General features: G+C 36.1%; 1 protein-coding gene across 2 annotated transcripts in view; it reads right to left on the reverse strand.

Moving 5' to 3' along the window:
• dapk2b (death-associated protein kinase 2b) overlaps nucleotides 1-25,775 on the reverse strand; it is a 39,544-nt gene extending 13,769 nt beyond the window's left edge. For both annotated transcript variants that reach the window (XM_016448455.1, XM_016448454.1), the window contains exons 1-3: nucleotides 25,650-25,775; nucleotides 24,864-25,052; nucleotides 4,685-4,906 (exon numbers count right to left, since the gene is read on the reverse strand). In XM_016448455.1, coding sequence (XP_016303941.1) covers nucleotides 4,685-4,906; nucleotides 24,864-24,940 — 299 coding nt within the window. In that variant the 5' untranslated portion in view covers nucleotides 24,941-25,052; nucleotides 25,650-25,775. The remainder of the gene's footprint in view (nucleotides 1-4,684; nucleotides 4,907-24,863; nucleotides 25,053-25,649) is intronic.
• Between the last annotated feature and the right edge of the window lie 952 nt (nucleotides 25,776-26,727).

The raw sequence follows: 26,727 nt of genomic DNA on the forward strand, positions 1-26,727 counted from the left end.
AAAATGCAGAGCAGCTGACAGTCACAGACAGTCCATTCAGTCACAGTTCTGATTGCATTCAGGCCACAGTTAGCCCTAATTGAGCTTCTACGCTCCCATGCACACATTACAGTCATGGTAAACCTGAGCTGGGCCTCCCAGCAACTCTAGAGCACTGACATTTACTACAGCTTCCCCAACACATTCAGAGAATGACAAACACGCAGGCCGTGGAAGTTTAAACTGCTCCCATTCCATAGCACAAGGGGTCATGGGTAATATTAGCCATAAAAGTATGGAAATCCAGTGGAAGTAATATGCCATCTTGGCACCTTTGGCATAATGTTTACAATGTACAATGATTTGGGACACACTAATCCTGATGCCACATACTATTTAGGATGGAGAATATGTGAATTGGGATGCAGACTGCACCATGCAGCCATTTTTTTTGTCCTCTAATGCACCCGATCCAATGAATCAGATGTTTGTTATGTTTAATGGTAGCTGAAACAGCTGTTATAGTTCAGGACTAGATGGTAAGCCTTCTTTCGAGAAAGTCTTAAGAGACTGAAGTAGAGAACTACTGGTTCAAACAGCATTGAGTAAGAGCTCTTGGAAGAGTGTGGCAGGCATTAGTCAACTAAAGAGCAATGTCATTTGAGGACTCGCACTTGAAATAAAGCAGTAGCTCGCATTGATTTGAATGTACAACCTAGTTTGTTATAGTTTTAATGGATTTCCTATCACATTTCTGAAAATGGCCTTCAAATTCAGCTAATATTTTGATGGATTTTTCATTTACTGTACATTAAGAAATCTTACAGGTGCGGTAATAAAAACAGCCTTTTCTAGTTCTAAGGGTCAGAGATATATGGAAGCTTGTTTCAGTCACTGAATAAAAAATAAAAAGGTAATTGCAACTTTTTATCTCTAAATTCTGACTTTTTACTCACAATTGCAAATTTATTATCAACTTGCAACTGCGAGAAAAAAAGTCAGAATTGCAAGACATAAACTCACAAATGTGAGAAAAAAATCCAGAAATGCAATTCTGACTTTATTTCTGAAAATTGCGAGTTTATATCCTGCAATTATGGCTTTGTAACTCGCAATTTATATCACCATTTTGACATTATGACTCACAAATTTGTTTATATCTCGCAATTTTCTGAGTTTATATCTCGCAATTCTGTTTATATATTTCTCAGATATATATTTCTTTGTATAGACATATTTCTATACATATTTCAGAATTTTGAGATATAAACTCGCAATTGCGAGAAAAAAGTCTGAATTGCAATTGACCGTTTGCAAGGAGCTTGATTGACAGGCAATCTGACTAATCAGAACGTGGATATTATGTGCAGCCACTGCTATTCGCCATCTTGCCCGACATCTACGGCTGGTCTCCATAGAAATCCATGTTAAAACGGGGTAAAAAAAGATCGACTGAATTGAAACTTTTTCAATATAACTAAATATAAAAATGTGCGCAGGGTTAAGCTGTGCTGTTGTTGGCTGCCACAGTAACGGCAATAAGCTAAGAAATTCCTTTAAAGTACTTGTTTTGCATACCAGAAAACCTGTCATGTCCAGCGCTGTATGCATGGCTTGCAGCTCTTAAAGGGGTCATATGATGCTATTTTAAAGATCATTATTTTGTGTATTTGGTGTAACAGAATATTTTGACATGCTTTAATGTTCAAAAAACACATTATTTTGAGTACTGACCGTGCTCCACTCCCTCTGCTTCCTCTAATTTCACTTCTTGTTTGACGCTCATATAAACTGAGACCAGTCCATGTGCTGACAAATTTGACGGTACCGCTGAGCAATGCAAGGGCTTCATTCGCCAAGTACAAGTTTATCTGGATCATCAAGGAGAGAGATTCGAATCAGAGGGCAAAAAATGCGCTTTCATCATGACACTGTTGACGGGCAAAGCTATCGACTGGGCTGCAGCCGTTTGGGACTCAGATTCACGCTTGAGGAATTCAGTGACATACTTCATTCAACAACTCCGTGAGGTGTTTGACTATCCACACGGCGGAAAGGACGTTTCGACACAGCTCATCAATCTGACACAAGGTAATCGTCCCGCTGCTGAGTTTGCCATTGAATTCAGAACACTCGCTGCCCAGAGTGGATGGAACGATGTCGCTTTAAAAGCTATGTTCCACAAAAGTCTCAACTGCGATCTTCAAGCAGAACTTGCATGCAAGGGTGAGGAGTCCTCCTTCTCCGATTTTGTCACCCTCGCCATCAGGATCGATAACCTCATGAGACAAACTCCTAAAAGGAGGAGTGAAAGAGAACGAAGACGATATCAACAACTGTGTCTTTACTGCGGTGAATCAGGCCACCGCAGTTCAGGATGTCCCCACACGCTTCAAAGTAATCCCCGGGTAAATATTGAACATTTTGCCCTTTTAAGCAACAAATCATTCACACTCCCTGTTGTCGTAAGAACTGATACTTTTGCAACTTTACAGATCTTCTTTATGCACCAAGAGCTTGTAACACTCCAAAGAGAAAGGAAAAATTTAAATCGCATCATATGACCCCTTTAAGTTAAAATACTGAGTGTTAAATAATAAAATAATATGTTAAAACGTGTGCTCATCATTCTGTTGACAAAATCCTGTTAATCCCCTCTAAAGTGATGAAACTATGGCGCCATGTGCTATTTAAAACCATTTTCATAGGTTTCACGTTATATTGTTGGCTGGGAAAATATGTAAATGAGCATGCCCAGTAACTGCAGATGTATCCCTTCTAGCCTTAACCACAAATGAGACAGAGGAGTAGATTAACTTCGGTGGACTTAAACTAAAAAAATGGTGTGTTCCGCATAAAATATAAATTAAATTAAATTAAATACTTTTTGATGTTTATTTATGCTCATTTCGTGCTTTAAGTAAATATGAAAAGACGATCGATTCACGTGTTTAAACTGAGGCAATACAGTTACATTACAATACATTAAAGAGCCACAAAACGGTATTTATTGTTTGAATTAATTAAAAAATTACAAAATTTGAAAGCTGAGAGTCCTGAGACCTTGTTTGACACCAGAAGTAACCTGCTCTGTCTTGTCTGTCTGCACGTTGCCAGTTTCCTCTTTGCTCTGCGATGTATTTTTCATTGCGCGAGAACATGATTTGTAGTGTGAGAGCGGCATTGTTTGTCGGGGATAGCAACAGTAACTAAGGAGGGCGGGTCTTTGCGAACAGTCAATTCTGACTATTTCTGAAGAACGTGAGTTTATATTCCGCAATTATAGCTTTATAACTCATCATTGAGTGTTTATATTTCACAATTTTGACATTATGGGCCCTATCATACACCCAGCGCAATGCGGTGCCAGGCGCAAGTGTTTTTTGCTAGTTTCAGCCCGACGCAGTTGTGATTTTCACATCCTGCGCCACGTTGTTTAAATAGCAAATGCATTTGCGCCCATGGGCGTGCTGGTCTGAAAACGAGGTGTGTTCAGGCGCATTGCTGGCACGTTGCTATTTTGAGGCAATTGAAATAGACTGTGTCATTGACCAACAAAACCTGGTCTAAAGTCTGGCGCAATATTTTTTCTTTGTTATTTAAAGAGCGCGTTAGTAATATGCGCCTATAGGCGGGAGCACAACATGCGTACACTTTGCATATTACACACACAGGGACGCGCAGCAGCACACAAACATTTTAAAAAATGAAAAATGTAATTCCGCCATGTAAATAGCGAACCCGCCATGGCGCGAGCGCATCTGGCTTTTAAAGGGGATGGGAGATGCAACTCTGATTGGTTTATGGCACGTTATGCCCAAAACACACCCATTACTCATTAAGAGAATAGAGATTACCCTTTTAGACCATGTGCCGGGCGCGCCGAGCATTTTTCCCATCCTTAAACTAGCAAAAGTGAATTCGGACATGCCCTAAGTGCAATTGCACTGTGCGCTTTAGACCATGTGTTTAGATCGTTAAAATAGGGCCCTATAACTCACAAATTCAAGTTTATATCTCGCAATTCTACGTTTATATATTTCTCAGATATATATTTATTTATATCTAGATATATTTCTCAGAATTGCTAGAAAAAAAGTCCGAATTTTGAGATAGCAAGAAAAATCAATTACAAGACAAGAGAATTACAAGAATTGCAATTCTGACTTTATTTCTGACAAATGCGAATTTATATTAAGCAATTTTGGCATTACAACTCACAATTGCAAGATTGTATCTCGCAATTTTGAGAAAAAAATTCTGACTTTATATCTTGCAGTTCTATGTTTACTGTAAGAATTACAGAACCTCAGACACTTTGATCTTCTAAGACAGACAATACACACACAGTGCATTAACATACAGACATCTGTCTCCACATCTCATGATCGTGGAGCCCACGCGTACCTTCCTTGGGCCATGTGCGCGGACCTTACAAAGTTACATATTTATATATATTTATATGTTTATAATAGATATATATCTTATCTATTTTTTATGCCATGTTGGAAACAGGCTTTCATAGAGATAAAATGGAAGTGGTTGAGTAAATTAAATTGTCTTTTTTTTTTACATAAAGCCTTGAATTTGGCTTAGGGAAGCAGATGAAAAGGTTCAGGATATGGCCCCTATAGAGTGAGGACATCTGTGCGAGTGGGTAATTGTAGCGCTCACAAACGGTGTAGGAGGATGTGTTCTCACTCACAGCTCCAGGATGAGCACCACGTCAGTGCGGTTCTCGTAAACGTCGTGCAACGTGATGATGTTGGGATGCTGGAGATCCTGTAGGATGTCCACCTCTCTCTCGATCTCCTCTCGCCGAACGCCTCTCCGGCTCGCCCGACTCTGCCGCTTCTTTATGAACTTTGCAGCATATTCCACACCCGTACTCTTCTCTTTACAGCGCTTCACGATAGCAAACTGCCCACTGAGTAAGAGAGAGAGAGACACAGAAAAACATTAATTTCTTCTGTCTAATAAGCCAGATGATGAATGATCTGAGTAATCACATTTAACATTCATCTCCCCAGGATATGGTTAATAAAGCAATAGCAGAAAAAGTTGCCACATTGTCAGTTTTTTAGGATTAAAACATTCCTGGGGATTAAAGCATTTTCTAGTTTCTTCAAACAAATTTGGTTGAGAAAATAACCGACTGCACAAGAATAAAACCAAACGAACATTCGGAACAATGTATAAACCATTCATTTACTGTATATAAAGTGACAGTGCTCAAAACCCACACTAGCGAATTTAGTTTCAGTAGAAGCCAGTGCTTTATTTTTTCTCCCTTGAACTCACTGTGCGCTCATTTAGATCTTTATATGAGATGTAAATGTTATTGTAACAACAAAATGCATGAATTGTGAAGGAAGGTAGTGCCTCCACATCACTATGACTGGCTGATATATGAATGAATAAATGAATAGATATTGACTTTTAAATGGATCAAACTGGTGGAAATTTGGCACTAATGTTTTATTTTTTGTTTCGCTTTTGGGTATATCTTAATTTTAAAATCAAACTAAAACAAATTTTAATCTGATATGTAGATTAAACACAATTTGGTTAAATTAATATGCACATTTGGGTCTGCAACTGTTAATACATTTGCGTTGTTTACCTATAAATGTGTTATTTTGCTGCATGTGTTTGTTTTTTTTATATTTGACAATTTTTTTACAATAATTCACAATAATTTAATAGTAACAAAACATTATTAATTAAACAATTAAAAGTAGCAACAAAATTTTATCTGTTAGTTAAAACTCTATATGTAAATTGTATTCAATAAATTCTATTTTTTTTTTGCATTTGAAAATTGCAATTGCAAAACTTGCCATTGATTCAAAATAACTACAATAAATATGAAAAATGTTAAAAAATTTGATTTTGATGTGACTTGTTTTTTTCTAATAAATAGCATGTTAATATAAACATACAAAAATATTCTAATATTGGTTTATTGTTAATAGTCCCAAGACTATTGCTATAATAAACTGATCAAAAGTAACAGTAAAGCTATTAATGATATTAATGACATTTATATTTAATTTTTCAAAGTTTTAGTAACAAAACATAAATAATTAAAGTGACAAAAGTAAAAAGTAACAAAAAAGCATTTATACATTTGTAGATTTTATTTATACATTTTTTTATTTGATAAATTATGGTACTTGACGCAATTAGTGCATTAATACTAATATTAATACTTATCTACAATAAATATTTAAAAATGCATAAACCTGATGAGACTTTCATGTGATTTGGTTTTAATAAACAGCATATATATATATATATATATATATATACACACACACACACACACACACACACACATAATATATTGTTGATTTATTGGTAATAGTCTCAAGACTAAGTTAAAATGCTGTTTTATATGCATTATATGTTTTTTATGCCTTTTATATGCCTGAACGTGAATTTACACACAAAAAAAAAAAACAAACCCACAGAGTGCACTTCTTCATCGCACAAGTTGACCACATACCACTGAGACATAGTTTCTTTAAAAGCATTAGATGCTTAATTTCCTTAAAATGTAAACATAAATGCTTGAAATCCTTCAACACCAACTGGCAGTAACATTAGAAACAAGAGAAAATACTTAACTGGAGCCAAATGAGTGTCAGTCTAAGTATGGTCTCTATACGCTCTATTTAGCTCTATAAGCTGCATCGTGTGCAACATAAATCATCACATGTTGCAGTTTAATTACAGAGACTCTTTTTATCAAGGGTACATGCAACTAATATCACAAGTACATTAACATATGCACGCCCACATTCACATATCAATGCATATTCAGTATTTAGTAACTTGGCATAGCTTTGCTTTTAGCCTGTGAAACCCATTGGGTTTGTGCTGTTGAACTGAACAATCAATTATGTGTTGGATCTTTAATGCTGAAATATGTCTACAAGGATGGTTTGTAATCGAGCTCCCTATATAGAATCTTGGAACAGAACGTTTCTTGCATAGCGAGAGCCTGAGAGGAAATCCTGCCGCAGGGAAGCGCGCGCCAACTGGGGTCACAGTGTGGGAGGAAAACGCTCTCAGAGAGGAGAGAGACAGAGAAGAGGAATGCCACCCACCCACCACTTCTGTGTCAAAGACGCTTTTGCTTCCTCACACACACTTTGAACATTTCAAACAATATCTCCCGAGTCGACACATGCTGCTCATGTTCTTTGTTGGTTTGTGTAGACAGCGGGTAGAAAGGATACATTAAAGTAGGGATGCACAGATACTGATTCATGTTTCCAGATTCCAGATTCCAGATTCCAGATTCCAGTCCAGAAAGAAAGTTTAAAAGGTTTTAAAGGGGGTCATACAATAGAAAAAATAAAATTGCTCTTTTAAAATAAAAAGTGTTAATTTTATCAAGTACTGTAGATGTATTCCAACCAATCATAGATATAATCTATCCTTCATTCCATTCATTCATTCTAACATTAGGCAATAAATCGCCATGATCTTGGCTTAACAACCATATTATCATTTAGTACAATGACAGACTTGTTAACATGCATTTTCAGTTAAATAAAACTTTAAATGCTAAATCAAACTGCTGCTAAAACAATATGGAATAAAAACAATATGTAATTTAAAAACCTCTGAAAGCCAAAGCACAGGCACTAGTACCATTCAAAAGATTCAGTCGGTATTTTTTAATGCTTTTGAAAGCCTCTTATGCTCATTTATTGATCAAAAACACAATAAAAACAGGAATATTGTGAAATATTATTACAATTTATAATAACTTTTTTCTATTTTAATATATTTTATACATGCAATTTATTCCTGTGATGCAAAGCTGAATTTTCAGCATCATTACTCCTGTCTTTAGTGTCACATGATCCTTCATAAATCATTTTAATATGCTCACACACACACACACACACATAATATATTGTTGATTTATTGGTAATAGTCTCAAGACTAAGTTAAAATGCTGTTTTATATGCATTATATGTTTTTTATGCCTTTTATATGCCTGAACGTGAATTTACACACAAAAAAAAACAAACCCACAGAGTGCACTTCTTCATCGCACAAGTTGACCACATACCACTGAGACATAGTTTCTTTAAAAGCATTAGATGCTTAATTTCCTTAAAATGTAAACATAAATGCTTGAAATCCTTCAACACCAACTGGCAGTAACATTAGAAACAAGAGAAAATACTTAACTGGAGCCAAATGAGTGTCAGTCTAAGTATGGTCTCTATACGCTCTATTTAGCTCTATAAGCTGCATCGTGTGCAACATAAATCATCACATGTTGCAGTTTAATTACAGAGACTCTTTTTATCAAGGGTACATGCAACTAATATCACAAGTACATTAACATATGCACGCCCACATTCACATATCAATGCATATTCAGTATTTAGTAACTTGGCATAGCTTTGCTTTTAGCCTGTGAAACCCATTGGGTTTGTGCTGTTGAACTGAACAATCAATTATGTGTTGGATCTTTAATGCTGAAATATGTCTACAAGGATGGTTTGTAATCGAGCTCCCTATATAGAATCTTGGAACAGAACGTTTCTTGCATAGCGAGAGCCTGAGAGGAAATCCTGCCGCAGGGAAGCGCGCGCCAACTGGGGTCACAGTGTGGGAGGAAAACGCTCTCAGAGAGGAGAGAGACAGAGAAGAGGAATGCCACCCACCCACCACTTCTGTGTCAAAGACGCTTTTGCTTCCTCACACACACTTTGAACATTTCAAACAATATCTCCCGAGTCGACACATGCTGCTCATGTTCTTTGTTGGTTTGTGTAGACAGCGGGTAGAAAGGATACATTAAAGTAGGGATGCACAGATACTGATTCATGTTTCCAGATTCCAGATTCCAGATTCCAGATTCCAGTCCAGAAAGAAAGTTTAAAAGGTTTTAAAGGGGGTCATACAATAGAAAAAATAAAATTGCTCTTTTAAAATAAAAAGTGTTAATTTTATCAAGTACTGTAGATGTATTCCAACCAATCATAGATATAATCTATCCTTCATTCCATTCATTCATTCTAACATTAGGCAATAAATCGCCATGATCTTGGCTTAACAACCATATTATCATTTAGTACAATGACAGACTTGTTAACATGCATTTTCAGTTAAATAAAACTTTAAATGCTAAATCAAACTGCTGCTAAAACAATATGGAATAAAAACAATATGTAATTTAAAAACCTCTGAAAGCCAAAGCACAGGCACTAGTACCATTCAAAAGATTCAGTCGGTATTTTTTAATGCTTTTGAAAGCCTCTTATGCTCATTTATTGATCAAAAACACAATAAAAACAGGAATATTGTGAAATATTATTACAATTTATAATAACTTTTTTCTATTTTAATATATTTTATACATGCAATTTATTCCTGTGATGCAAAGCTGAATTTTCAGCATCATTACTCCTGTCTTTAGTGTCACATGATCCTTCATAAATCATTTTAATATGCTTATTTGATTATTATCAATATTAAAAGAAATATTTGGAAACAGTAATACATTTTTTCAGGATTTTTTTTTTGATTAATAGAAAGTTTAAAAGAACTGTATTTAAAATAGAAATCTTTTTAACCTCTGAATATTACAAATGTCTTTACTGTCATTTTTGGTAAATTTAACGCAATTAAATTGCAAATAATTGTGAATTTTCTTCTCACAATTCTGAGAAAAAATAACTGAATTGTGAGATGATAACTCAAAATTAAACTCGCAGTTCTGAAATCTAATTGTGAGATATGAACTTGAATTGTAAAATTAAAATTCACAATTTTATTTATGTATGCATGTATGTATGTATGTATGTATGTATATGGACCTATATGTATGTATGTATATGGTGACCCCAAACTTTTCTACAGTATTATATAATGGCCTTCTCATTATTCAGCAACTTGGCCAATCACAACAGAGATCATGTACATATAGAAACAAAGTCTTAAAAGTACAGCAACAAAAACAACATTTACTTTTAAATCTAACAGATAGGGTGGTCAGTGCCTTTTAAGTTTAAACTCCTTTATTTGTCTTAATACAGAAATGCATTCCTGATGCACATGGACAGGCAGCACATGAAGTCAACAGATTTAGGAAGTGTCTCTGAGTCACGACTATATCCAACTATGAGTCTAACAAGACCGCAGATCTAGACGGACTGCATGTAAGCTGACCAAGCGAGCCATCATGCCTCACGTCTGCGGATGTGCATTTGGCCCGGCTCATTATCAGCTGTGACCAGAAAATAACTGTCCTCTATAAACTCCTCTAATGCTCATGCCAGACGATCTGTACCGTCACAGAGAAGAGGGATTAGAGGGAAACAGACAGCAGGATGAGGGGGGAAAGAAAAACGAGGGATGATGTCTTCACTGTGAAATGCACGGGATGTTTAGCAAGGTTTCTAAACATCGTCATCTGTAGGAATGTCTTCTAGCAGACCACAGTAGACTTTGGAAATAGATGACTGTGTTTTAGTCTTATGTCATTTATTAAATGTTACATTAAATGTTTCATGTTGACTGTTCATTCAGTTATAGATAAGAATATCTTACAACAATTTTGTGGGTCTTTGATTCTTCAAAGTACTGTGCGTCTGTGTTCCTGTTCCCCTTTCTCTGACCTCACATGGGAAGTATATAAAAATACAGAGGCGGACAGTAACTAAGTACATTTACTTGAGTATTGTACTTAAGTACACTTTTTGAGTATCAGTACTTGAGACAGTGCATTGACATAAAAAAGGAAATTTACTTTTGGTACTTAAGTACTTTTAAAAGCAAGTACTTCTGTACTTTAACTTAAGTCAAAATCTGTCTTTACAACTTTTACTTGTAATGGAGTAATGTTTGACCAGCAGTATCTGTACTTTCACTCAAGTAATGGAGTTGAGTACTTTGTCCGCCTCTGTAAAAATACGATGCCTGCAGACTAAAGCTCTGTTTGTCACCTGTTGTTCTTGTTCATGCATCGAGTTCTGAATGCACTGTGAAAATAGGCTGTGTGGATTATGCACAGCGAGCAGATGATTAGACCATGATTGCAGCCAGTTTTTTTCCTGTGTTTCACATGAAGCCCCACTGAGAGCTTCCATAAGGCTGTGATAGGCTGTGTATATGTCTGTGTCTGTGTTATCATTGGAACCAGGCTAATTTTAGACACCACCCTGTTCCTCTTCTACCTGCTAGTGTTTTCTGTGATGATGGGCAGTGCTACAGAGTAATAAATGTAAATATATATAAATGTATGTATTTATGCAATTGTTTATTATATATTATATTATATAGATTAGGGCTGTCAAATTGATTAATCACATCCAAAATATTGTGTTATTGTGTGAACTGTTTATTTTTATATGTATATATAAATACACACACATACACATATATATTTAAGACATATTTACATTTCTATTTATATTATACATAAATATAAATATATATTACACTCTAAAAAATGCTGGGTTAAATACAACCCAGCACTGGGTAAAATATGGACAAACCCAGCGATTGGGTTAAACATGTAACCCAGCTGTTGGTTGAAAACAACCCAAACGCTGGGTTTGTCCATATTTAACCTAGCATTTTTTAGAGTGTACATATATTTCTTGGATGTGATATATAGCACATATAAGCACATTTCCCTATAATTCTCATCGCAATGCAATCAAATTTCATTCTCATTCAAAGCATTTTTAAATTTTATATATATATATATATATATATATATATATATATATTCCTATAATGTCCCTTTAATTCTCATGATCATAATGCACTAAAATGTCATTCTCATTATTCTATTGTCTAATTATAATATTTATAGGGTACTATTTAGTGTACTATATTAAATTATGCTGATTTAATAAAAAAAAATATAATAGCATAAAATACTGTACTACATTAGAACTAACTGAAAATTCATCAATATCAATAATGAGACTGAAAACGTACTCAAAAGTAAAATGTCCAGGTATATTACAGCAATCAAAAAAGAGGAAAATGTGCTTGACTGTCATGAAAATGTCACAATTCAAATCATTTTAATGTTTTGAAAATGGTGTAGAAAAATACAATTTCTTATTTTTATTTTGGGGTGAATTATGACCCACATTTATGTAAAATTCACCAATTCATACACAACCAGATTTGTTTGTATTTTATTTCTACTTTTTTCAAAGAAAAGTTTTCCTTCTTTTGCCACAGAAATGGTACTTTATTTTTTTGTTTCCAGAAGGCACACAGCCTCAAGGCCAAGGGCAATTTGCCTGACCTTTCTGTTTGTTTATTTGCAAAAACACAGACATAATAAAGACAGAGAGATGTGTCTGCTAGGACAAGAAACACTGATTTAAAAGAAAACAACTTTTATTTCACTCAAAGGACATTTTTCTCACTGTGTCTAATACGGTTTTCTGTTCACATAATGCAATAAAATCAAGAGAAGAATTGCATTACAGTTCAGTGCCTTTGGCAAGTAGAACCGAATATGTTTGATTGCTAAATCAGTAGGGACTATTGGCCACATCGATAACTATGTTCCTTTAACAACCCATAACCCACAGAGATACGAGGACGCCAAACACTGCTAGGTCTCCGCCTGGAAAAAAGGGTCGGGTTGTCCACAGAGAGCTCAGAGGGGCCTACATAATAAGAGGTTTTCCCCCATACACATACACACACAGCGCAAAGGCATGGAAAACCAAAACAGTCTGAACTGGAATGTGTAGCCAGAGGGACGGCCCGGTCTCTTCCAGATCCACAGGAGAACACAAGCCTAGACCAAAACAACTCAGCTTTTCAAGTTTTCTTTCCATTTATCACATTAGCGGTATATTTTACCTCCACAGGTCACAATAATGTCATTTCAATTCACAACACATGACGGTGCAGGCAACATATGTGTGAAGCAAATCATATACTGTAGCAATTTACTGATTAAGTACATTTTCGGATTAAGTTCTATTCTATTAATATATATTCTGGTTAATGTACATCTTGTATATTCTGGTTATTGTACATCTTGTATATTCTGGTTATTGTACATCTCGACTTTTTGAGCTGTAATGTTCCAAAATTACCTTTGCTTGGACACACACAGTTTAGTTAAATTACGTGAATATTCTGAATAAGGTGTTTATTCCCCAAAAATCTGATTAAAATTAAGAGACTATAAAAACTGTTAAATCTGGTTGTTGTTGTAAATTTAGTTACATAACGCTTATAAAATTGGAATAGGACCATATTCTGATTAATATCGGAATATTTTTGTAAACACTAACAGCTAGAATCATATTTCATGTATTATATGCGTCATAACTGTTACTAGGCTATATCATGTGTTTTTTCACATTTCATTTAGACAATGACAATATCACTTAGACACAATTAAGGTGTGGTGAAATGTGCGAAACGTATGAAGCACAGCTCACACAGAAGTCATTTTCAAACCAAGTAGCTTACTGTTGGTCAAACAAGGCAAATCCACGTAACCAACTTGAACCTGTAGCACAAGTTGCATAGGGAAATATTTCACCCTCACGTGAAATTCCCAAAAGCACTGATTTCAATTGAAATGAATAACAGTAAATGTGACCGAACTTAAACAATTCCTGATGAGGACAAAGTACTGCTTCACAAACTGACCTTACATTCAAATGCCTTCAAGAAGGTTTGTTTTAAAGCTGTATTACATGCTTTGTCAGAGGTGTGATTTACAGACAATCCGAGGGTGGACAGAGGCATCCCATTGCAGGCGTGCCACTAGTCTCTGTTCTAAGCCCGCTTGTGTTTCTGACGGCTGGAGGTCTCAGTGGATTTCCACTCCCAACAGCTGCTGGTTATTAGCCGGTGGGCCTTACTGGCTGTGCGCTTGACTAAAAGGCGCCAGGGCGCCAGTCCAATATTCAAATGCAGGTCCAGAGGGGACATTATGACACTGAGTTTCATTGTGTCCATATGTGCATACATGAAAAAGCGTGTCCTTTGCTCTGACAACAGGATGGAACAGATGTTAATGCATTCTTTATCTGGGCTAGGTCTCAGTTAAATAGCGAGTTTAAAACAACAGAGTGTGTGTTTTTATTTCCACCACAACGGAAAATATGCATATTTCATTGACCAATCAGCTTTCAGGACCGGAAGTATCCATCTTGTGTAAAAACAATAAAACATTATTGCATTATGGATGTCATTTCTTTGAAATCCTGCCAGTGAGATCCTCTCAAACTGAACACACACTATCATTCCTCCCACACAATCTATCATAACAGCTTTTCAACTCCTTCAATTCAAAGCTGCCGAATACTTGCTTTTCAGCACTTTGGACAGATGACCAAAACAGTTTGGACAGATTTTTGCGAATAAAACATTAACAGACGCTTCATTAAAGCATCTTGTTTGGGCAGTATTGGGCAAAACAGCAGTGGGGGAAAGAATGCGAGGAATGTGCGTTGATGTTTCGACAGATCACCGCCCCTCCAACTCTTTTGCTAAAAATAACTTTTTGTTTTTTAATTCAAACTTGTTGACGCACAAAGAATGGCTATTATTGCACTGGGAGTTTTGTGAGGACTACAACGGGATGCTTAAAATTGGCAACTTTACCCAGATACCCCTGGATCAGCTCATTGTGGGGATCAATAGCCCCTGTCGTTCATTTCAGCAGTCAGACACCTACATATCTGGCCTTGAGCTTTGAAAGAAATGGGTTCTTGAAAATATTAAATCAGGACGTTTTAATGGGAATGGGCTAGTAGAAAATATTTAATGTAAATAAAAACAATAATTCATTAAACACAGGCAGGACCAATTTCTGCAAACATTATCTATACATTTGAACATTGCAACAATTTAGATACTGTTGCATTTATTGGTAGTTTTTATTAGCTGATACTGATATCTAGATATAATGTATACAATACTGTTTCAAGGATTTGGAGTTGATAAGATTTTTTGAAATAAATTGATACTTTTATTCATCATGGTCCTGGATGCATTCATTTGATCAGTAGAGACAGTAGGACTATTAGAGCGCTACAAACAAAATTAAATTCAAAAAATAAATGTTGTTCTTTTGAAATTTCTATTTATCAAAGAATCCTGAAAATGTGAATGAAATTACTGATGGATCATGTGACATTAAAGACTGGAGTAAGGATGTTGAAAATTCAGCTTTGCATCACAGGAATGAATTACATTTTAAAATATATTTAAATAGAAAACAGTTATTTTAAATTGTAATAATATTTCACAATATTGCTGTTTTTACTGCAATTTTTATCAAATAAATGCAGCCTTTGTGAGCATTTTTCTTTAAAAAACATTGAAACACCTTTTGAACAGTAGTGTATACATAATACAATTCAATGGTAGTAAATGAGTTAAAATACAAACTTATAATAATAATACAAAAATAATAATAATAATAACAACTTATTTTACACAACATTTAGTCAAAAATTCACCAAAAATACATGCCACTACTGCCAAATATTGGACAGTTAATTGGCCCAGGTGATGCATTTATATTGGTTATAATGTCTTAAGGTCATATGTGTCGTTAAAATAATCATAAAGCATTTTCCATTTTTTGCACACTGAAAATGTAAAAAAAAGTTTTCAATCTTTCATCAAGTCTCAGTATGACATATTGAATGGATTGTACTTTTGTCCTTTACAGCCTTTTTTCTGCTTACTTCAAATTATATATGACATCCACTCTGACTAAAGTCCACAGGCAGCTGTCTCTTCCTACATGACTTGCTGAAATATGAGTCAAAAATGTCTTGACTAGTGTGTTATCAAATGCGCAGGCTGATTACTTATAGTATTAGTCATCGCAGTGTTCACTCTATGACTCATAAAGTTACTTTCACTCTGACATGGCAGAAAAGTTTGAAATGATTCTCCATTAATATCATAATCAAATTATTGGGGGCCTGGAACAACATATTTTGTTGACATTAATGAGTCCCTCTTGTCCCCTGGTTGTCCCCATGACGACAGCCCTGTATATAGAGTATATGATGACTCACAGATAAGCAAACAGCCAATAAAGATACAGACCAGAAACATATGGTAAGCTATTTTGGAAAAAAAAACTCATAAACCAACAGCTGTGCATATAGTCTGTTGCTATGGGGATGATTTGCACAATCTCTTAAAAAAGATACACATGCAGTACATGTATTTATAAAATACCATCTATCACATTGTATCAAGAGTCCTGTCAAATCATACACAAACACATCAACTCTAAAAAATGCACTAATTCTCTCATCTTCTGTGGCTTTCATCACTTCCTCCTATTGCTTAACCTCAAGTGAAGGGGAAGATGGCATGCGTTGCTTTTTCTCTCGTAAAACAAGCTGAATTGAAAGTTTTTAAATGCTGTTCATGAAGGGCTATCCGGCATCATCCGTCTGAGTAGCACGTCAGATCTATATAAACTGAATGTTTTAGCCAAATATAAGTTTGCTCATGAAAGAGACAGATTTGCCAAAGCCCGCTGACTCAAAAGCACAGTTAAGCAATGTAACAGTATCACTATGTATAATGTGTTACATAAGAGCTCTTCCTCTATCTTACCTGTCGACTAACAAACTAGCTGGAACTGGTATCTGTGACATTACTGTGCAATATATACTGACTGGATCTTATAGACAGGGCCGGATTTACCTCTTATCGTGACATAGGCAAAACATTTTTTTGGGCCCCCCTTCCTTATTAATAGGCGTATATAATATTACCACCCCAGCAAACAAAAATATTTCGTAATCAGTAGAAACCGTTACAGTGTTTTCTATCGCAATAAGCGCTTGCATTCAGTCAATAAAAATCGAATGTCTTAATTTGTTTGAGAATGGAGAAATGCTGTTCCATTAATAGGCTCCAGCGTCGTGGCCACATTTTAGAGCTAATAACATAGGCTTGGGCCATTGATATGCAGGCTAATGCAATTATTAGAGAGAGATTAAGCGCGTGTGAATACGTGCGTCTGTGCGTCTCTCAGCAGTGTTCAGCAGCAGTGTCTACTAATAGCGAATCTTTAAGTTAAACTGCTTCAAGAACCTCGCTAATGAGAAATGTCATGTAGCTTCTCAGCTGCAAAACTACTTTACTGATAAATTCGCGGTGCAGCGCTAATGACAAGTTTCTGTTCACATCTCCGTGTGTGTGCGCGTCTGCACTGTGTGTGCGTCTGTGAGAGAGAATGGGAGACAGAAAGTGTGATTTCCGTACAAAAAAGGTAGAAAACATGGAAATAGTTACCCTATTGTTTGTTATATTTGTTTGCTCAGTGTCTTCTGGTGTTTTGGTTCTTTTACTGTTGTAGATAGCCCATAGAATAACAAAAAATAGTACATATCTCTTCATTGTGTTTGGGCCCCCCTGGACGAGCGAACATAGGCACGTGCCTAGAATGCCTATGCGTAAATCCAGCCCTGCTTATAGACCTTTAGACTCCATACTTAATTTGACGTGAAAGATGAAAGTGAGGCTGTGCAAGACAGACGTACAATCCGATCAATGTGATTGATTCACAAAATACATTGAGGGTGCGTTCACACTTGTCATGTTTGGTTCGATTAAAATGAACCCTGGTGCGATTGCTCTGTTAGTGCTGTTCATTTGAGTAAGTGTGAACGCTGCCATCCGAACCCTGGTGCGCACACAAACAAGCGGACCGCGACCGCTAAAAAGATGGGTCTAGGTCCGCTTCCAAACGAACTCTGGTGCAGTTCGAATGATATATGAACGCAACACGGACCAAATACTTCTAAACGAACTAAAAACAGGAAGTAATGACAAGATGCGACATGATTTGGCGACGCGGTGTAACCAAAACAAAATGAGCAGAGGGCAAACATGGAGCAACTATGAGGTAAAGTGTCTTTTATGAGCTCCTTGTGAGTTTGCAGGTGGTGAAAATAAAATTATATGTACACGCAAGAATGAGCGTGCTTAGTCCAGCAGACGGCATTAGGTGTGTTCGACTTAAAGCGGCGCTGAGCAGACCGATCGTTTAATGGGTGCTTTGATATCATATACCCGCAGCGCCGCTTTAAGTCTAATGCACCTTTTGTTTGGGGTGTTCGGTAAGTTCCGTCACGATATATACATAATTCAAGCCGACCAATCAGGTTGTAAACGTATCACTATGCCTTTTGGTTCGGTGTCTTTAGGTTCACTGTCAAAAATGCAAATGTGAACGCTAAGCGGACCAGGACCAAATGTATAACTTTCCTTTTTGGTCCGGACCAAATGAACCAAACGAACCGAACTACAAGTGTGAACACACCCTGAAATAAAATTAAAAAAAAATCAGTAAGAAATTGCAAGTGAATTAATTACAAAGAAATGGCAAATAACACATTGAATTAAACATGAAATTTTGAAGTACAAAGACTGAAACATCTTTGCTTTATTTACAATGTAAAAAAATCTATTTTTACAGTGTGGAAAACGGTCAATTTTCTGTGTAAATCATTTGTAAAACCAACCTTCATATAATGAGGTTATGCTTATGTTTTATGAATTAGGCCACGAGTCCTTGGAACTCTACTACTTGAAAATATGTCCTGTTTCTTGTGCACGTAAACCTCACAGTAGTAAAAAATTTGAATTAGGACCTTCAGAAAAGGAAATTTTTTTTTAATCTAATTAATTTAGAATTAATTTATTAATTTAGAAATTTTTAATCTAATTAATTACATAATGTGTCAATTAATTAATCTAATTAATCGCAAACTACATTTGGCTGTAAAAAAATACCCCCAAAAGATTATTTAAAGCTATTTTTGTGTTAAATGAGAAAGTACTAAGTAGACATTACAAATAGTAGCTTTAGAAATAAATTTTTTATTTAATTCAACATAAAATGTATTACACGTTTAGGCAACAATGGGCTAACAAACTATGGAACATAAAAGAAGATCATTTGAGAAACATCTCAGTTTTTGTTTTTTTTCGTTCATGCAATGGAAGTCATTGGTAACCAAAACAGCTGTGAATAATTGATTCACTCGATTCGTTCAAAACGCGAATTCATTCACAAACTAGACACCGCTGTGTTACTCGGAGACGCACAACAATTCTGCTGTGGCTTTATAGGTAATATTTTTGTTGGCAAAACCAAAAACAGACAATATTGTGTTTAAAATATAACACAATATCAACTGCAATATTTACTGAATTGTTGTAAAAAAATCACATTCGGGACAAACAGCACTCGTGTGATTGCTCTCGCTGCTAATGTGATATCGCTTATCATGTGATATAAATATGACAAAAACTCATACAGGGGCATTTTTTGCCCCAATATCTTGAATTTTTGGGCATAACTGCATTTATGGAGTTGTTGCCCTGTATCATATCAAAGTCCCTTTCTATAGTCTTTTGATCATATTTGTCAACAGTCAACTGTATGAAATACTGTATAAGATTATGTCTGGGGGCGGGACCAGTGCGTTAACTGCGCTAAAATATTTTAATCGCGTTATTTTTTCATAACTAATTAAAGCTGCAGTCCGTAACTGTTTTTGGTTAAAAATGATCCAAAATCAATATTTAAGCAAGTACATAACCAGCCAGTGTTCAAAACTATCGCCTTACTTTAGCCTGTTTCACAACGGTTATCTTATAATGACTTATAATGATAGTGGTACAGATCGGTTTTCGCGGGAAATTGGAGCATGCCGCTGCGTCATTACATCATGCCTGTAAACATAAAGAAGTTGTCCCAGCTAGTAGGCTATCGCACGTGAGGATCCTGCAGGTGGAGGATCGTTTATAGCCTTTTCTCACAGCAGCTAGAATAATTAAACAGCTGCAAATGCAAGTTTTCAAACAGAGATGGCAACAAAGAGGCAAAATTTACGGACTGCAGCTTTAATTAAGTTAACGCGTTAAACTGACTGCCCTAGTTTTTAGTCATACATTTTAATTTAAACATTTATAAGTTTTCTGACATTAGTGATAAGAGCTCAGTACTTCATAGAAAACATTGCGGGGGTTTGTACTATTTTTTTGAAGCTCTGGGTGGTTGCACAACTATGGCCTAAAATACATGATATAGCAATAGCAATGATGCTATGGTTGAAAAGTGAGAACCGGTTCTGATTCAGAACTTCCAAACATACCAAAACCAAATACAGAGTTCTGGCATGAAACTCTAGATGGCGCAGTCCGATAGGTCTAGCTCAATCTGAACTATGACATCATTATCACATGGCACAGCTGATTGGTTCTCTCCTGTATCGGTAGCCAATGAGCTCGCTGCTCAACATTCAAATATATGATTCGTGCTTGCAGTAGCAGTTGCAGCTTGCTTCAGAAACCCTCCACCTTCCCCAGCTCCACCTGTATAGATCTGCCACGAGGTGATTCATGTATGCTATATGGGGGTTATTTCATGTATGTTATATTTGCAGCAGCAGTATTTCTTAGATGCTCACAGCAGCATGTTGTGGATGTATTGGCAGTAGCAAGTCTCGGTACTTGCTCTGCCGCAGCAGCAGCAGCAGCGTAGCAGATCTATTCCACCAAGACCAAATACATTAACATTGTCATGTACATTACCATGCCTCCGAGAGTTGTCATAACAGAAATGATTTTAATGATGTTTTGTTCCAATAGCAGTTGTCAAACATCTGCTTTCATTCGGCAGTTTGGACGAAACATCATACTAAAAGAGAGCAAGTGAATTATTAAATAAAATGTCTACAATAATAATTATTTTTTATTTTATTATTTTTAAATAAAAAAAAGCACTCACGGCCATGTCATATTTTGAATATATTCTCAATACATACATATTTTATAAGTTAAAGTGGTTAATAATGCCAACAATGAAAAACTATGTAAACATTATTTTTGAAAGTTGTCAATTAAACAAAGATTATTGGAGCATATGTTGTACAAGAAAATACTATTTCAGTTTTTCTACTTCAAAGTTGTTTAATTCAATGTGCAACTTGCCATTTCTTTGTTTACAATGCTTATCTTAGTAATTATTTGTGACATTTACTAGCAATTACGGAATGAAAATTATTTCAAAGCCATTTTGACAAAAATGTTGGATTTACATCAACATATCTTCCTGTAACAAACATGTACAATGACTAAGACAAATATAGTCAACTTGTACACTGTCATCAGTCCATTATAGAGATTCCAATCATCTCTGAATAAAGCTCCTGTCAGCAACAAGCCCCCACCTCCAGGGAACAAAGTGGTTGCATAAAAGGGTCTCATTTGTCCCACACTGTCAACCTTTGAAGCAGGTGATTCATGCGGTGGTGTGACAGCCAGTCCCTCCAACTCCTACACGGAACATGAACACTGGTGGGAGTTTGTGAGTGTGAACAATTCTTTGCATTTAAGTGTCTTCATTCTTTCCTTAATTCTCTCTCTCTCTCCCTCTCGCTGTCCTCTTCTGATAGACATGTTTGCAGCTGCTAATGTGTTACAGATCATCACACACAGCTCTGAGAAACCACATATGAGCTATTTCCTCTTTCACACGCAAGATACGTGTCAGTGTGCGTGAGCATTTCCACCTCAAACGCATCTGATACTCCATGACATATCTGTGGAGACGTAGGCATCGTTTTGAAAAAAGAAAACCAAAACATTACAAAAAAGAACATTAACTTCTAGGCTTTTTGGGTGTGCATAGCTAAGCTAACAACCTTTAGCTTTTGTACTTCGTGCTGTAGTAGTCTCAGCAAAATGAGGTTTATTGTACTGTATGTTCTCTGTTGTAACAATTTCTATTGGCTCATATTTAGGCTATTAAATGTATACTAAGTATAGATGCTAAACCTAACACTAAATCTGTGTTCTAAACCCGAGTGAGCTGCAATGCTGTCTACTGCCTACACAGGCAACTGCCTTCCAAGACAGCATGCTAACATTCACAGAACCACATAGACATCAACTCAACACACAAAAAGAGCTCTGCACAGAAGCTTAGCATGTTGCTAAGCTAACAACACTATACTCAAAAAATATATAACATAAATATTAGGGGGAAAAAACTTCAAAAATATTTTAAACAAAAACAAACGTTTAAAAATACCCAATGAAATACACATATATTATCAATATTTCTCCTGCTTTCTCCACCATCTTGGATTCAGTCTGACTTTAATTTGGCCAAAATGGGGTATGATGAGATGGCCTGTTGTCAAGTTTCACATTTTGATTGATAAAATGGGCTTGTTTTGCCTATTTTATCGATCAAAATTTGTAATTCGACAGACTTACACTGAAGCAGGAAACCAAGCAATTTCTGGAGACAAGAACATCACAGAGAATTAGTAATTGGATCTTTTGACTTAAAGGGTTAGTTCACCCAAAAATGGAAATTACCCCATTATTTACTCACCCTCAAGCCATCCTAGGTGTAACTTTCTTCTTTCAGATGAATACAATTTGAGCTATACTAAAAAATGTCCCGGCTCTTCCAAGCTTTGATGTTTTGAAGCATGGCAGCTGGTTTGAGCTGTTTATAAGCTGGTTATGAAATGGTCCTGAGCAGGAGCTTGTTGCTTAGGAACAGCACATGACCAGCTTAAACCAGCTCAAACCATGCTTCAAAACATGCCAAACCAGCATATGCTGTTCTTTCAACAGGGAAGGCCTTTATTAATTAACCCCCCAGAGCTGTGTGGAGCACTTTTTATGAAGGATGGATGCACTTTTTTGGACTTCAAAAACTCAAAACCCATTCACTGCCATCATACAGCTTGGAAGAGCCAGGACATTTTTAATATAACTCTGATTGTATTCGTCTGAAAGATTAAAAGTCATATACACCTAAGATGGCTTGAGGGAAATCATGGGGTAATTTTCATTTTTCATTTTGGGTATCCCTTTAAGTCCCGTTTACAAAGGACAATAAATATAGTGATAACTATAAATATTCTATGAGAAGTCCACCCCACAACTATAATGATAATGACACAGAGGAACAGTATCATTGGGATCACTTACAGAACACTTTTTTTCTAGATGTTGAACAACAAAAACACTGACAGTCAATCAGAAACTCCTTTAAAGAACTGACAGTTGGCAAAACTGCAGCGCATGCTCAAAATAAACACAACATTATCGTCTATTGATGTGGACGCTAATATAGTTATCATTATAGTTACCGCTATAGTTATTACTTTTGGTTTGAACAGGCCTTTAGACCAGTAAAGATCCACCTATCAACACCCTCAGCATGTTTTGGCTACTTCTGTACAGGCAAACATCACTTATATTTTCTTCAGAAAATTGTTCAGTGCCTTTAAAGAAAAAAATTTAAACATTTTACCCAGTATTTGTGCTATTTAAGATTTACAGTAATGTATTGTTAGCTTAGCAACATGCTAACTTCAAACTCGGTTTGAAAGTGTTGAGTTCTTCAGAAAATGTAGCTTTAAATTCTAGTTGCATTTCATGTTTGAACAAACAAAGCTGGTCCTTTATTAATATAAAGTAACTCCTCGTGAACGTACAACGGTGCTATCAATCCCATTCTCAGTTACAGTCCTGCAAGAGAGGTCAGGTATCTCATCTAATCCAGGGTGCGTCATAGAAACTGTGCCTTTGAGTGGGCCACAAAGCCATCCAGGCAGATGGCACATATCGCAAACAATAACCAACATCTGTCTTTCTGCCGTAGCCAGTAGTACCTCAACTAGGAGGTGTCCATGACAAAAAGGAACAACCTTTCCTAATTACAGGCGGATGCTTTTCCAAGCTTCCCTGAAAACAGTTTTATGGCCTTTCTTGTACATATTCAAGTTTTTATATGACAGATAAACGCCAAAGGGTGACTTTCACCTGCAACCTATAACAAGGGGAGAGACATGGCAGTAACCTGGGTGTAAGACTACACCTTTCCTGAATGTTCACGCAGTTTAGCACTTCCTGTCTGGATGGATTTGCAACTTCCTTCTGCTGAAATGGTAGAAATGCTGTTATTATAACAGTTTTTTGTGCATTAGTAAGTGTTAGGCTTGCCTGTTGTGGCAGCTTTTAAGGGGAGTGTGCTTTTTTCAGCGAGAACAAAATATGACTCAAGAATGAGAACCGGTGCCAAGGGAAAAGAGGGTGGGGGGCCCTCAGGTTTTTGTTCAGTGTACTCTAGATCCTTCCTATATTTTACAACTGATATGTCCTTTTTAAGATTATTGTAACAATATGATATGTTAAAGCGATTGAAAAATGTCCTGTGTTTTGTTTGTCCATAAAATGAAAGTCAGTGGTATTCAAAACCCTTGACAGCCCTAAAAACTTCCAAAAGAGGGGTTTTGCAGCGATGCCATAGAAGAACCATCTTTGGTTCCTCAAAGAACCTTTCAGTGAACAGTTCCTAAAACAACCACTTTTTTAGTATGAAGAAAATTGTAAAAATCTAAAGAACCTTTTTTTCTCCATGAATAACCTTATGTAGAATTGAAAGGTTCCATGTTAAAGGTTCTTCATGGAACCATAGATGCCAATAAAGAACCTTATTTTTAGGAGTGTATGAACAAAAAGAGTTTAAACATTCTTCAAAATGTCGTATTTTATGTTCTGCAGGAGAATTTGAAACAACATGAATTTTACATTATAGGTTGAATTATCCTTAATAACAGTTTTGATATAATACCTTGGATGCATTTTGTTATTGTCCAGTGACATGAAAAATCAGAGAAGCTTGTCATCTGTCAGGTAAAACATGTTTGTTCCCAAACTCTAGCTCCCCAGCTGTTAACCTGTCCTGTAAATACCCTCGGGGGACGGTCCATATAACTTACAACAACCCACAAAAGCTGGAAGCGATAACAAAACATCCTCAGGCAACCCATCATATCACTTACCTTCCAAGTTCTTCACTAATATCATAGAAATCCTCCACTTTTTGTTGCTTGAACACAGCCATTCCTAATGTCCTCATTGATGATGATTGTCTCTCGGTAAACAGGGGACAGCAGGTCAAATCTGTCTTAAGGTGTCCCTCGAGAAGCACACAGGCTTAGGGAAGTTCTGCAGATTTGTAGGGTGCAGCTCTGAAAGTCACAGGCACTCACATAAGCACTTGTTCCAGCATGCTGCACTACATTCCTTCACTTCCAAGAAGGTGTAAGAGCATGTATCTCATCTTTCTCACTTGGACGTACTGGATAAGGCAATGTGAGAATGCCACAAAATATACAGTTTTGCTTACTGGTGATGTAAGGTATGAAGGCACCAAACAAAAAGAGTCTTATGTAGGATAAAATTGATGTATCAAGTCATTAAACGTCATCAAATGACTTTCTTTAGAAGAAAATGAGGGTTCAATGTCATGAGAATTATCCGGTGAAATTTAGACTGCTGTCAGCATTTGTTTCGTCATATAATGACTTACTGTTTCATTGTTATATAAGTAAAGAATATAAACTATATCGATAATATCATGATAAACATTTACCTTACAGGTGTAAGAAAACACACTGTAGGCTACTGTTGTTTGTTGTACTCTATAACTAAGCGCAACATAATAACCATGAGAAACATTCACACCATAACATCTCTTCCTATATCAAGTTTTACAAGACACACTGAACTACAAGAAGAAGTAGCTTTGACACTTTAAATTAACAAGAAAATGTGGGTTGTCTTACCTTTTCTTTTAAGAAATAACACTTATTTTACTGTATTCCGCTGATATTTGTAGCATATTCCCGGGTTTGAGCGTGTCTCTCGCGCAAGTCGCGCTGTTGAACTGAGACTGGAGGAGCGCACGCGTTTATGTTGTCAATCTCGCGCCACCTGTTGAGCGCAGCGGTGATGTCAGATTGGCGATTCTTTCCAGTGAATCAGTTGAACCGGTTCAAACCAATAAAGTCTCGTTCAAACACACCGGTGTAAACGAGTCGTTTAGGAAATAGGCATAGTTGAGCTGTTTTCAAATTAAAATGCATTTAAGATGCATTTAAGAAGTAGGCCTAATTCATCTTTTTTTAATCTAATGAACATTTTAGTCTGACTGAAGACGTATCGACTCGATTATATCTCGGCATGTTTAATACTTGGACATGCTAATACTTGGACAGACAGATGAATAAGTAAATAAATAAACAAACACCACTGTATTGTAAACTTACACACAACTGACTTTCGGAGAACGGACTTTCGAATGAATGGAGAACCAAGTGAATTGATATATTTGGAGAGAACCAAGAGTTTGACTAGTGCGGTAAAAAAAAAAAAAAAAGTTATTATAATAGCGGAAATATTACAAATAATATGTTCTGTAAATTGGGATTTGAGACAAGCTGTTCAAACTGTTCGAAAGAACCGAATTGAGGAAAGAGTCGGACTTTCTTTCATATTTTTTGAACACATTAGTCATGTCCGATTCGCGAATGACTCGTTCATGTGATTCGGTTCCCTTACGGTGATTCAGTCAAACCCGGTTATCACGATTTGATAGAACACGCTGTGAATGCTGGGGTCTGGGATATAAATTAAAAAGTAACTATTGTTAACTATTATCGCCATCTGCTGGACATGTTAAGCAACAACAGAGGTTGCATCTGTGTGAGACAGACTAAAATAGTCGACAAATATATGGGTATTGTATTTTTTATATGAAAATTACATACAGCCTGTGTATTATTAACAGTATATTTTAGATCCTGTAGGATTTAATATTTTAATATTATATAACCATTACAAAAACAGGAAGGATTTACCCCT

Source organism: Sinocyclocheilus anshuiensis, unplaced genomic scaffold (assembly GCF_001515605.1).
Source record: "Sinocyclocheilus anshuiensis isolate Anshui unplaced genomic scaffold, SAMN03320099.WGS_v1.1 scaffold387, whole genome shotgun sequence".
NCBI lineage: Eukaryota > Metazoa > Chordata > Actinopteri > Cypriniformes > Cyprinidae > Sinocyclocheilus > Sinocyclocheilus anshuiensis.